This window comes from Centroberyx gerrardi, chromosome 11, assembly GCF_048128805.1.
Source record: "Centroberyx gerrardi isolate f3 chromosome 11, fCenGer3.hap1.cur.20231027, whole genome shotgun sequence".
Classification (NCBI taxonomy): Eukaryota; Metazoa; Chordata; class Actinopteri; order Beryciformes; family Berycidae; genus Centroberyx; species Centroberyx gerrardi.
In genome coordinates this window covers 7014727-7027390 of record NC_136007.1, presented here as the reverse complement: position 1 = coordinate 7027390, position 12664 = coordinate 7014727, and the positions used below count along the sequence as shown (strand labels likewise).

The 12664-nt window shown below is 41.8% G+C and overlaps 1 protein-coding gene across 11 annotated transcripts in view; it reads left to right on the top strand.

Annotated features, from left to right (window-relative positions):
- The window catches only part of tcf7 (transcription factor 7), an 82709-nt gene extending 72544 nt beyond the window's left edge, over positions 1-10165 (top strand). For 2 of the 11 annotated variants that reach the window (XM_078286490.1, XM_078286485.1), the window contains 4 exons: positions 476-523; positions 3745-3793; positions 5600-5672; positions 9938-10048. In XM_078286490.1, the coding sequence (XP_078142616.1) occupies positions 476-523; positions 3745-3793; positions 5600-5672; positions 9938-9941 (174 nt within the window). In that variant the 3' untranslated portion in view covers positions 9942-10048. Of the gene's footprint in view, positions 1-475; positions 524-3744; positions 3794-5599; positions 5673-9937 lie in introns of all 11 variants that reach the window. The other 9 variants (XM_078286492.1, XM_078286487.1, XM_078286486.1 and 6 more) reach the window with 9 other exon arrangements.
- Positions 10166-12664: the final 2499 nt, after the last annotated feature.

The window sequence follows — 12664 nt, the reverse complement described above, 5'->3', positions numbered from 1 at the left end:
GTGAAAACATCAAAAATACATGATTTAAATTGGTAATTTTCATGTTTTTCTTTTACTTTCAAAATCTACTAATGCTACAAATGAACTTGTGAAACCAGGCCAACCACTTGACTTCTTTTCCCTCCTTGACTTGCTGTGAAACTAAGAGTAAAGACTAGAATAGGATCGTCCCAGTGAAGCAGAACTGGGTGAACTGGGTTTGACAAGTGCACTCCCTTTCTCATTGTGCTTCTCACTCCAGATCTGAAGAAGTAGCCTTACCTCGCTTATTCTTCCTAGCTACTGCCTCCACACCCCCGCATGATCATTGGCTCCCAGGCCTGTCAGTCAAATGGAACACACTCCTATTGCATGAAATGATTAAGTTAGTTTTGCAGGATACCAGAGTTGACAAGGCATAATGTCTCTGTATGGATAATGTATCTGGGCTGCTGTGTGCCTCTGACTTGTCAAGTTTGCTGTTGAACTCTTGCAGGAGGCGGGCCTTAGCGGGGTCGCAGGGGAAAAGAGTAAAGCTGATTGGGTAGGGACTCGTCTTATGGTGGATTTATGCCTCTGTGATGAAAAAATATGAGTATGTGGAGAGCTGCACGAAAAGGGGTTGTGGGTATTTCTGTGCAGAGTTTGCATGCAGCTTCCAACAAATTTTCACTGTGCCATGTCTCGCACGTCAGTCTCACAAACAGCGCACAGGCAAGAGTGGTTGTCTATCAACAGGAGGTCGTCTGATGGGTCAGTTATAGATGCATTCTGAATATAAACGCAAAAGAAAAATCCTGCATGTTGCCGCCGTCGTGTCTACAGGGCTGTTAGACTACAACTCCAACGCTGAATCACACAGAGGTATAAATCAACCTTTACCCCCGTTTCGCTCCACTAACAGAGAGCAGGGTCGCATGGCTGGCCTCGCCACCCGCTGGCACAGTTTATTTTGTAACCCATTAAAATACAGCACCTTCGTTTCCGTGATTACTATCCAATTAGACAACAGTAACATAATACATGGTATGAGTTGTTACTGTACAAAAACTATTAACACTGCAAGAGAGGCAGAGCCAAGGCAATGTTTATCTCTTTTGGTAATGTTATAGGTTTATAGGTTTAGCTGTAATCGGTAAATACGGTTGTAATATCCAGAAAGTATTCAGTCAAGATCAGGTGAATGAAAAGCTCTTTGGTGGTAACAGAAGCTGCTTCATGCTTTGCATCCAGTAAGACACCTGGAGGACAGTGGAAACCGGTTAAAAGGCTTTAGGCTTTACTCTCCTGTGTGGCTGTGTATCTGACGGAGCTGAGCTGTGCAGAGCGATGGGCAGGATATAGTTAAGTTATGGTGACACTTTACTCGCACTGTGGTTTATAACACATTCATAACAGCTGAACATGCGCTTCATAAGAGCTGCATGTCACATTCATGCACACTAATTCAGTCTTAATGTCAACTTGCATTTGTTTTTCACCAAATTCTAATGCCATTTCTGACAAAGCATGCCAATTTATAGAGCAGAATTTTCAAAATAAAAGTCTCCCTGGGAATTGCCATTTCTTTGAATTCACTGAAAAAATATATTATGATATCATGAATGTGTTACAAATCAGAGTTCTAGTAAATAATCGGTATAGCGGCTATTTCCATATGCATGGAGCTTATAGCTCATTCTATTCTAGTTCTGTTTTGTGCAACTTGGCAAGGAACAACCTGCGGATGCTGTTTGCTTCATTCACATGGATAAATGTTATGGCTTTAAGACTTTTAGCTAACTATCACCCAGGCATAGTGGCTTGCTGACAGTTACAGTGGGTGATTTGTTCATATTTAACCACCGGGATGCTGGGCAGGTAACTTTTTGCCATTCTCTTAACCTTTTCCTAAAATCTATTTTTAACAACAAGGATGCATTTAACACTTTCTGCCAACAAAGGGGACGCTGTGCCCCTTTATCTCCTCCTGAATTAACCTTGTGATCATAATACCAAGACCACCGTCCTGCATCTAACCTGCAGCAGTACTGCAGTGGCCAAAGCTTATGTTTCCCCAAAAAACGCCACACCATTCCCTGGCAACTCCACATGGGCGAAAAGAGCCTTTAAATTTCCCAAATATTCCTCTCAGAGGCAGAGCAACAGAGCAGCAGAAGCACAGCAAGCATGCAACAGAAAGAGCAACTTCTGCACTGACTACATACACATGAGTCTAGATAAACCACGTTTGAAATAATGTCAGCTTCGTCTCAAGTAAACCCCAACTCCCCTCCACCCTCCCCTCTCCTCCTGAGGCTGAAAAACCAGAACAGTCACTGGACCTACGAGCAAAACAGGAAGTGAAGTTCCACATGTCGCCCACGCAACTGTGGGGGGTTTCTCCTCCGAGTCAAAAAACACACACGTACGAAAACATACAGACACACACACGTACGCCCACGGACACAGTGCCTCAGAGCGCTGCAGTTGCAGGAGAAGTTGTTGTAAACCACACAGACAATGCTGACAGCGAGCCGAGGGCAGACACTGTAGTGTAGGCGTTAGATTTCTCTACCCACATCCTTCATCTCGCCCCAAAATACGAGGCTTCACTTCACCATCACCGGATCTGTGTTAACAACTCTTGATGCTGACGTTCACATCAACAGTCACACATTACAGTCTGCCTGGAGATGGGCAGCGTGGGTACACACAGAGGAGTTACGTTTAAAAAGAGCAGCACAAAATTCTGTTAAAAAGCCTTTATTCTGTTGTATTTAACTCAGGGTTTAGGATGACTAGACAAGCAGAATAAAGGCTTTTTTTTGACAGATGTTTGGAGTGCATCAGATCTCTCTTTTCCATGATTACCACCCTTTTTTATCCAAAGAGCACCCAATCCCAAAATCCCCACATTAGAAGCTAAGAAGCATTTCAGCCTCCTATCTGTTCTGCATGAATTATGCTCAGCTTTACACTAACACTTTGCAACATAATTATGTTTTGTTGTTGTTGTTGTTTCTTTGTAAAGCATCGACGACGGTCACCTGACCCAAACAGTTGCTGTCCTGCACTTTGCACGTTTTGCACTTTGACATAAAATGGATTCACGTGGCACAAGAAACCTCCCATCCTCACTTCTGAATATTGTGCTGATTATACATTTTAGGACCAGGCTTCATCATGAACAATGCAATGTTATGTCAGACTCAAAGTTGCTGATTTCAGATGAAGGTGGTAAACAAACATATTAAACAAACGGGGAAAGGAGACATGCGGACAGAAACTTTTGGTGGAGACCAAATGAGACAAAATAACTAACTACTCTCATGCATGATCCCATTATCTTTACAAATGATGGCTGACAACTAATCTCAGTATGTTACCATGACTACTGATTGAAGACAGATTGAAGACAAACTCCTTGCCAAAGTGACACACAGAATTGTGGAAAAATAGATCCAAGGCACACCTAAAAGTGTTTTTTTTCTATAGGATAAAACCTTTTTAATTTATTTTGGAGTGCCTTGAATCTCTAATTTTTCCACAGGACTACTAGCCGATGTCTTTTTTATCCAAAGAGAACCCAATCCTGCAGTCTTTTATCATTAAAAGCTAAGAAAGCATTCCAGCCTCCTATCTGATTCAGAATAGCTGCATTTATCAGCCACAGCCAAATTCTAGCGTTCATTTCAAGCCCTTACGGTGAATATACTGAAGCAGTTCTCATATCACAGCTGATCCAGACTGATGTCTTTGGGGGGATTGTGTGTTTTCCCACAGGGCAAGAAGAAGAGAAGAAAAAGAGAGAAGCAGCAGGACTCCAACACAGGTAACAGCCTCCCCTCTCTCTCTCTCTCTCTCTCTCTCTTAACTGCTCAGGACAACATCCCTTGTTTCAGTACCAGAAAAATCAAACAGCCGGCGTCGACTCCATTTGAGGGAATTTGATTGAAGTTGAACTTGCGCTGGTCGTCTGTAACACGATCTCTTTGGTCCCTTTGAAGCAGGATGTCTCTCTAACCTCAAACCACCCACCCGCCCCGCTTTCCACAGCCGAGTTAAAACTGTTTAACCCGTTGGTCTGGTGTACTCAGCGGGTTCAAGTTGAGGATGAGCTGATAGATAAGGAATGACATCTTGTTGAAACATCTAACCCCATGTTCCACAGAGACAGAGGGAGGGAGACAGATTGTAGACTGTGCCGTTTTAAAAGTCCTCACTCTCTCTGATGATTATGTCCGTTTTCCATATTCTATTAAAGGAATTCACCAAGTTTTGGGAGATTAGCCCGTTGGTCAACTTGCCTATTAAGTGATAAGATTGTTGGCTCTGGTGCCTCATGCCGACACTTCAGTAGGCTATACACTATTTTGAGTGATAGTCGTCAATTAGCATTAGCAGTTAGCATTAGCAGTTAGCATCAAAAGTGAGAAAATGATAACTTGTAGCAGCTCTAAAGCTAAATGGTACGTAATCTTAGATGATACGCAGCCAAGTCTGGAAAAATGTACACAAAATCATACATATATACCATCATATCAAATCATACAATATACAAAAATATCATACTGTTTTGAACTAGCAGGGACTACTTCTCCTGTTTCCATAGTAAGTGAATGTGCTGGGCGATGGGAGACTGTGTGCAGCTAAAAATCACTACGCAGCAGATGAATATGTGGTTGTTCACCTGAAATAGTTCCAAAAATAAACCTGGCTACATCAACTATATTGAGTTATATTTCATTTTTAACATTTAGGAATCTACCAAAAGGTCATTCTTCTTACTTTTTATCATGCTAGTCTCCTACTATCACTCAACAGTGTATGCTAAAATGTTAGCATGGAGCAGCAGAGCGAATGGCTCTACCAGCGGGCATGTGGATGATTTTGGTGCCTGTGATCTCATTACTTAACAGGTAAGTTGACCAACGGGCAAATCTCCCAAAATCTTTGTGTATTCCTTTTAATTAGAATCTGCAATGGCAGTTAATATCTGAAGTACGACCTTTGGAGCGGACAGATGAAACCAGACAGGCTTGTTAACTTTCTGGAGAGGCTGTAAAAATGCCTAAAAGTCTCATTATAAATCCAACATTTACTTTAAACCCTTAGGCCCGACCCGAGCCTCAAACAAGGACGGGGAAATATTATTTTTGTGATCGGTGGCTTTCAAAGATAACAGCAGTTTATGACTAGAAAGTGAAAACCTTCTGAAAGCCTGTACTAACAGTGTGAAAGCATGGCTGCCCTCTCTCTCTCTCTCTCTCTCTCTTTCTGTCTTAACAGCCTATTTCCTGGATGAGTGACTCGTTTAACAAAGCTGTGTCTGTGTTGGTTTGTTGTTTTCCGGTGGTTGTTGATGTTGATGTTTTACTGCACTGTAACTGGCCACTAACAGTTTGACTTGATGGCTTTCTGATTGGACAGCTCTGTCGATGCTTCTGTTGCCCTGACAAGCTCTTGTCTCTCTCTATTTCATTCTTTCTCCTCTCTCTCTCTCTGTCTTTGTCTCTCCTCCTCTCTTTCTGTCCGCACTCTCACTTTAACCCCTTTTTTTCTCTCCTCCTGCTCGTCTCTCTCTCCTCCTTTTCGCTCCTCCTCCTCCTTGTTTGTGCATGCTGTGCGTTGTGCTCAGACCCGGGCTCTCCTAAGAAATGCCGGGCTCGCTTCGGCCTCAACCAACAAACGGACTGGTGCGGTCCCTGCAGGTGTGTACCAGACCCCAACCTCACCCCCCACCCCCCCGCACTGCTACCGTCCGATGCAATCATCCTCTCTCCTCCTCTCTCCTACCATTTATCCATCCACTCATCGGTCCATCCCTCCCCTCTGCTCTGCATGCAGATTGGAGTTTTAGTTGTACAAACTTTTCAGAGCCGCTGTGGAGCCAGAAATAGTCTCATTGGTTGAGTTAAACCTCAGTGGGCGGAGCCAAAGAACCACAGATTTTCAGAGCACAAGTTAACTGACTGGCAAACTTGAATAGTAAAGAAGGAACTTGAACATTTCTCAGAGGCAGAGAAATAATGTTATTGGTTAAGAACCACAGTTTTCAGAGCGTTGGCTAACTGGCACACTTGAAAAGAACTTTGCAAAGAAGGAACTTTGGTCAAAATATAAATAAAAAGTATTTCTTTCTTTTTCATACATTCATGACCATAGAATTCATGATCTTTGAATGCTAACAGGCTAGCTAATTAGCTAAATAGCTATAGGCTAGTATGGCTAGTTTGTCAGCTAGGCTAACTAGCTAACCTAGATAACTTAGTATGGCTAGATTGCATTTTTTCAGTTAGTAGTAGAGCACTAGGCTTCATAATATTAGCTTCCTCCTCTCTTACCTCTTGTCTTTTTCACTGGGCTTCAGTCTAATGTGACTTAGCCAGAAAAACTGTGGTTCTTTGGCTCCGCCCACTGAGGTTTAACTCAACCAATGAGATGAGATTTCTGCCTCCAGAGCAGCTCTGCCTCCAATAAATGTTTGTATAACTAACACTCCAGTCTGCGCTCTGCATGCCTTCCTGTCACTAACCCGCTACTCTGCAACTCAGACAGTTATGGTAACACACATAACAAGATTAAAATAATCTGGTTACAAAAAAAATCGTAACTGTAATCTGTTTTGTCCACTGACAAAAGTGGGAATCAGATCAAAAATATGTGAGAAAGGAGTTGATTACTTGGTGGACTACAGCAGTTAAGGCATCTGGTCAGTAGCATCAGGCTCCATATTCACAAAGGTTTATTATTTACTGTTAGGGTCACTGGTCAGGTCACATGACTACATGGACTATTGGTTGATCTTTGTTGCAATTGGCTGATCCATAAACAAAACAGGTAACCAAGATCAGCCAATAGCAGATTGCAATAGCAATAGCAGGCTTTTAACCAGCAGATGTCAGTCTCTGTGTTTGGGTTCCCTTCCAGGCGAGGCACCACAGGTGAACAGGAATTAAAAACTTTTCTTTTATCAGAATGAAATTTTATATGTTGAATCTGGATACAAACAGCTTTTGTATTAAGAGTTTGATTTATTTTGTTATTAACTTATTCAAATTAGCTAAAATTTCATTAAAAATGCACAACTTTGCATATCAGTTAGAACATGAATAAATAAACAGAGGGATTTATGAAAAATGGGCGGGGGGGGTGTTGATTAATTATTTACAAAATACTATGTATATGGCAAAAATGTCACTTCATTTTCACTATCTATTCATTTAAAATACCTCATACAACACATGACAGAATAATGTTGAAGTTGTTGCATACAGGGAATATTTTCATTTTGAGAAAACATATGAATTAACCATTTATAGTTGTTTTTGATGATTGTTAGATTGTTATGCATATATTTTATGAAACCACAGTAGTTATAGAAGCAAAATATCTCAAAATTGACCAGTCCTGCCCAAATATGCATTTTCCACTGTGATGCCTTGCCTTAAAGGGTAAAAGTGACACATTATTCATACAGGCCCTAAACAGTTACTGTGGTTAAAGGGGAATACCACTCAACAGAAAGGATGTCAGTGAGTGTTTGGAGAGTGGTTACCTACGGTTATGAGGGACACGCCACCATGTTGGAGGAGTGATAACAAAAAGAAAGATTATAACGTGTTGATCTTTTCCCCCGTTTCTAATAGAATTTAAATCACCCTACTACCGCACAGAAATGAGGCATTTTATTTGGTTTCAGCGTGGAGGAAGAGATGACAACATTACAGTCTTTCCTCTTGTTGTCACTCCTCCAATATAGTGGCGTTGCTTCATAACCACTGTTAACCGCTCTCCTAACATTCCCCAGCAGACTTAAGAACTCATATGGATTTATGCTGTGTTTCAATGAAGTCTGAAAGTAGAAATACAGACTTCCTACCAGGAAAAATGTAATGGAACAGCAGCGTAATGTTTATGAATATTGGCAACTCCCTTCCAAAGTTATAAAACTAAAACCTGAAGCTGTCAGTTTGCAAAGGTCATTATTAATTTTGTTGTCTCCTGGCAATACGCAGAGTATTAATAAAGATGCATATTCTATCAGAGCGTCTTTGCTACACACCAGTCACACCTACCACATTGATGCAAGTGTGTGTTTTCCCCCAGCCGTTCTCAACATTTTGACATCCAGATCTCACTCATCATGCCCTTCCTCTCCCATTCCCCCCTCTCACTCTGCACCCTCTACTGTGTCGTAAGGCAGAACCATCATAAAAAATACACCATAAAACATAAGAACCTCTTCCACCGCCTCGGTCCGCTGTGTTTTACTCGCAGCAGCATCTAGAAATCGTGCAGGAATCAGTGTTGTTCTGTAGAAGAAAAAAAAAAAACGCTTCTTCCGCCATCGCATTGTAGCAGCCCTATTGTCTTCCCCATCATCACGTCATGGAAATCTGTGTGTGTGTGTGTGTGTGTGTGTGTGTGTGCTTGTGTGTTTCGGTTAGAGAGAACAAAGGGGGGTGAATGTGGTTAGAGCGAATCCTTATCACCACAGCTCAACATACACACACACACACACACACACACACTCTTTACTCCCTGCAGCTTTGCATTTCGACGGTGTTCTCATGCACATCTGCTTTCAACTTTCTCCATTCATGCGGTGCGGTGCAGGCGCCTTTTGATGGTGAACTCTGACATTTAGAAATCACTTTCTCTCTATTGCCGTCTCCCTCTCTCTCCCTCTCCCTCTCTCTCTCTCTCTCTCTCTCTAAATATGGCCTAGCGCCTTTCCTTGCGGTTAAACCTGGTGACTCATATCATATTCTGGTAATGATCATGAGATCCTGTTAACTGCTTTGATGCTGTGCTTAGCGGTACATAAGTCTGCTTTTAAGTACAACACCTCACAAAGCACAGCAAGTTACAGGCTTTTGTTAAATAGATCAGTTAAACATTGCAGGATGATGGTTTTTATTATTGTTATTGTTATTATAAGGGATGCTAATTGTAATACTTTTTATATTTTATTCCCATGGTTTAGGAGAGATATGTATGAGGACAGGGGTATTTTTTTCTGGGCCAGAGCTGATAACACTACTATAAGATAAAGCTAATTTGGGTATAATATATTTGTATGGACCTTCCATTAATTCTCTATGAAGCAGCTTCATAATTTACTTTATTGTACTGTTGCAGACCAGTAGAATAGCATTTTTTTCATTCTTAAATTGAGCGATATTCCCTATTCCCAAAAAACAAAACAAAATTATCAATATACAGTGATATTAGTATAAACTGACACAAATGTATTTCCTTTTCCATGACAGCAAATGTCCAGCAATTTTGCTCTAAATTGACTCTAATGGTGACATTTAATTCACATATAATTCTCTGTTCCTATAACAAAACACAGCAACTTGGTGCACTCCCTTGAAGTACCTATATTAAATCTATAAAACCTTGTACAAAAGATATCTGATCAACATACCGGTGGTGTCAGATTGTACATTTTTTGTCATTGAAATTATTTATATGAAGAGTTTCATTTCACGATTTGAAAAAAGTGACACCATTTTTTACAAAGCAAAAAATCAATCAATCTAGATTTTTTTGTAAAGGGTAGTAGCTAACATAAGTCTTAAATTGGCAAAATGGTAACAGTTGGTAAGTTGGGATGGGACAACATACCGAAATTCAATATATCGCAATACGAAAATGTGACAATACATATCGTGGGGCAGAAAAATGAATTGTGCTATTAGCTACATTACCTAAATTATATTATTGAATCATATCGTGAGATAAGCAGACGTCCCATCCCTACTGGTAAGAGTTTTCCAAATTTCCTTTTCCGAAACTGATGTGAAGTGTTTTGGAAATGAACTCTTCATATATATAAACTGACACTGACACTAATGCTTTTCTGTTGGTTAATACCGTAGTTTTCCACATGCAGTGATGATGCCTCGGCATGACTGATGCACTGAGTGAAACCCGGTGACGCTTACCATCCACACTTTATTCACAGATAACTCTCTTGACTGTTCCTAGGAGGAAAAAGAAGTGCATTCGCTACCTTCAAGGAGGAGGCTGCCCCAGTCCAGCTTCTTCAGATGGAAGTGCTATAGACTCGCCCCCCTCCCCCCCTCCTCCTCCTCCTCCTCCTCCTCCCGCCCGCCACCGCCCACACCAGCACCAACGCCCCCCCTCCCCCTCCCGCTCCCCGGCCTGCTCCCCCTCGCCCGCCTCCCCCTCATCGCGCCTCCCCCTGCCTCCGCCCGCCAAGCACACACAGACACAAACACACACACAAACCAGCAGGCACGCCGGCCTCCACCACGCCACGGTCAAACACACACACGCACACACACACCTGGAACTGTCCGGCAAGCACACGCACGCCTCCCCGCCGGCGCCGTCAGCCTGCAAGGCGGCAGGACTTTCTCTCAAAGTGCTGACAGAGACTCAGTGATGGCAGGGCGATCTGGGTCGCACCATCCCTACACACACACACACACACACACACATACACACCCTCCAGTGCCATGAAGATCACCCTCATCTTCCTCACCTGCCCTCATCCTCATGTTCATCTCTCCCTTGTGGGCCTTTTGTTTAAATAATAATAATTGTTTAAAGGAGTAAATAGGGGCGGCAGGGTGGCGTGGAGATTAGGCAGGCCGTCCTTCAACCAGAAGGCCTTCAATCCCTGCTGAAGTGCTGAGTCACTCGAGTTTCACTTGAACAAACATTTCTCAGGCAGAGCTGCTCTGGAGGCAGAAATAATCTCATTAGTTGAGTTAAACCTCAGTGGGCGGAGTCACAGTTTTTCAGAGTGCAAGTTAGCTAACAGGCAAACTTGACTGGCAAAGAAGGAACTCTGGTAAAAAAATATAAGTAAAATATAACTGCCAATGACGTTTTTTTTTTAATTCATTCATGACCATGGAGTTCATGATGCTAGAATGTCAGGAGGCTAACTAGCTTAATTAGATAGCTATTCATAGTATTCCCATGATGTCACATGCATTTCCTACCAATATGGTGCTTTACCACACACAGCTTATTGGCTGTGGCTCTCATTTGATTACAATCGCCTGTTATTACAATCACCTGTTTTCCTTCCAAGATGGCCGTGTGGTGAAGGAACAGAATGCTTGATTGTTGCTTGCTTGATTGTATTTCTCTCTTACCTCTTGTCTTTTTCACTGGGCATCAGTATAACATTACTTAGCCAGAAAAACCGTGGTTCTTTGGCTCCGCCCACTGAGGTTTAACTCAACCAATCAGATTATTTCTGCCTCCAGAGCAGCTCTGCATCCAATAAATTTGTAGAAGTAAAACTCCAGTCTGCAGCTCCTCAGGTGCTTTTCTACAGCTGAACCTGTGTGTGCGTAGGCGGGCAAATGAAGAGAGTATTACACAAAAAATAATCAGATTTTTTGCCAAATGAGCTTTTCAATCAACTATAAACAAAGAGAGACAGAGCTGAAGCTGCTGCCAGTTTTTTGTCACAAGTATAAGTTGATGAAAGAGCTAATTTGGCATCAAGCTGTGATTAATCCATACAGCAAGGACTGTGGCAGAAGACTCTTAGTAAACCTCTTTTTCAGAGGCTGCACCAGGCTGTTGCAGGTATACTTTCCCCCAAATACAGGGGGATTTAATTATTATTAACAAAGGAGATGCCGCCCCCCTTCCCCTCTTTACAAATCGCCCACTCTTAAAGCCTAACTACCATACACAACTATCACTTCAAGCCATTACCACCGTCCACCACCGTCACCCAGACCAAACCAGGAGAGCAGGAGAGGGATGCAGAGACCATGGACCAACAACAACCAGCCAGCCAGCCAGACCAGAGGAGGGAGAGGGAGAACTCCACTTTTTAGCTGCCATTTTGAAAAACGGACGGCAAAGTACTGACTTGCACAGAGAGACATGATCCTGACAATTGGTTTTATCTACTTCAAACCAATTTAAATCCATTTCCAAAGATTTTTACAAGCACCTGACCCGTGCTGCTCTTTTGACATCATCTTATTTGCAGCAATTCATGATCACGAATTTTGACGGTTACACCTGAGTGAATATTCTCCCTTCAGTTCAAGTTATATTCATTTGTTTTAGGCACTTCCAGGCTGTCAATCTCTTGCTAGATCAACCGTTATGTTTTGTTTTATTTTCTCACTTTGTTTGTATGAATCTAATGTGGTTTTAAAGTCAGACATTTTGCCGGTGTGAAACCCCTCTGAGAAAGAAGAGAGGGATTTTTTTCAAGCTCTGTTGGCTGTTTCCTATGACTGAACATTCTGCAGCTCTGTAAACTAAACTGAGACCAAATGGGTACTATTATATTTCATTGTGTTGTAAAGTTTTATAAATGTTGGAATTCCCTATCTATAATTAAACTTTTATATGTTTTTATGTAAAAAAAAAAAAAAAGAAATGACTAAAAAAAAACTAAAAAAAACAACCTGTTCCAGCTGATACTCCTTTTTAGTTCCCACCATTTCTAAAAGCAATACATTCATTTTGTGTTTGTCCTCAAGAGAAAAAGCATTTTGTGCATAAGTTTACATTACTATTTTCTGTCGATCGTGTTACCGCAGCAGCCTTCAGATGGCGTCTCGTGTTTATTTCTCAACCTGTGCATGTTCCAACTTTAGTGTGCCAAAAATACAAACAAAAAACGAAGGCTTTAATTTCACTGTTTTGTTTGCAGCGTCAAACTCGGCTTGCAAAGCTTTGGAGA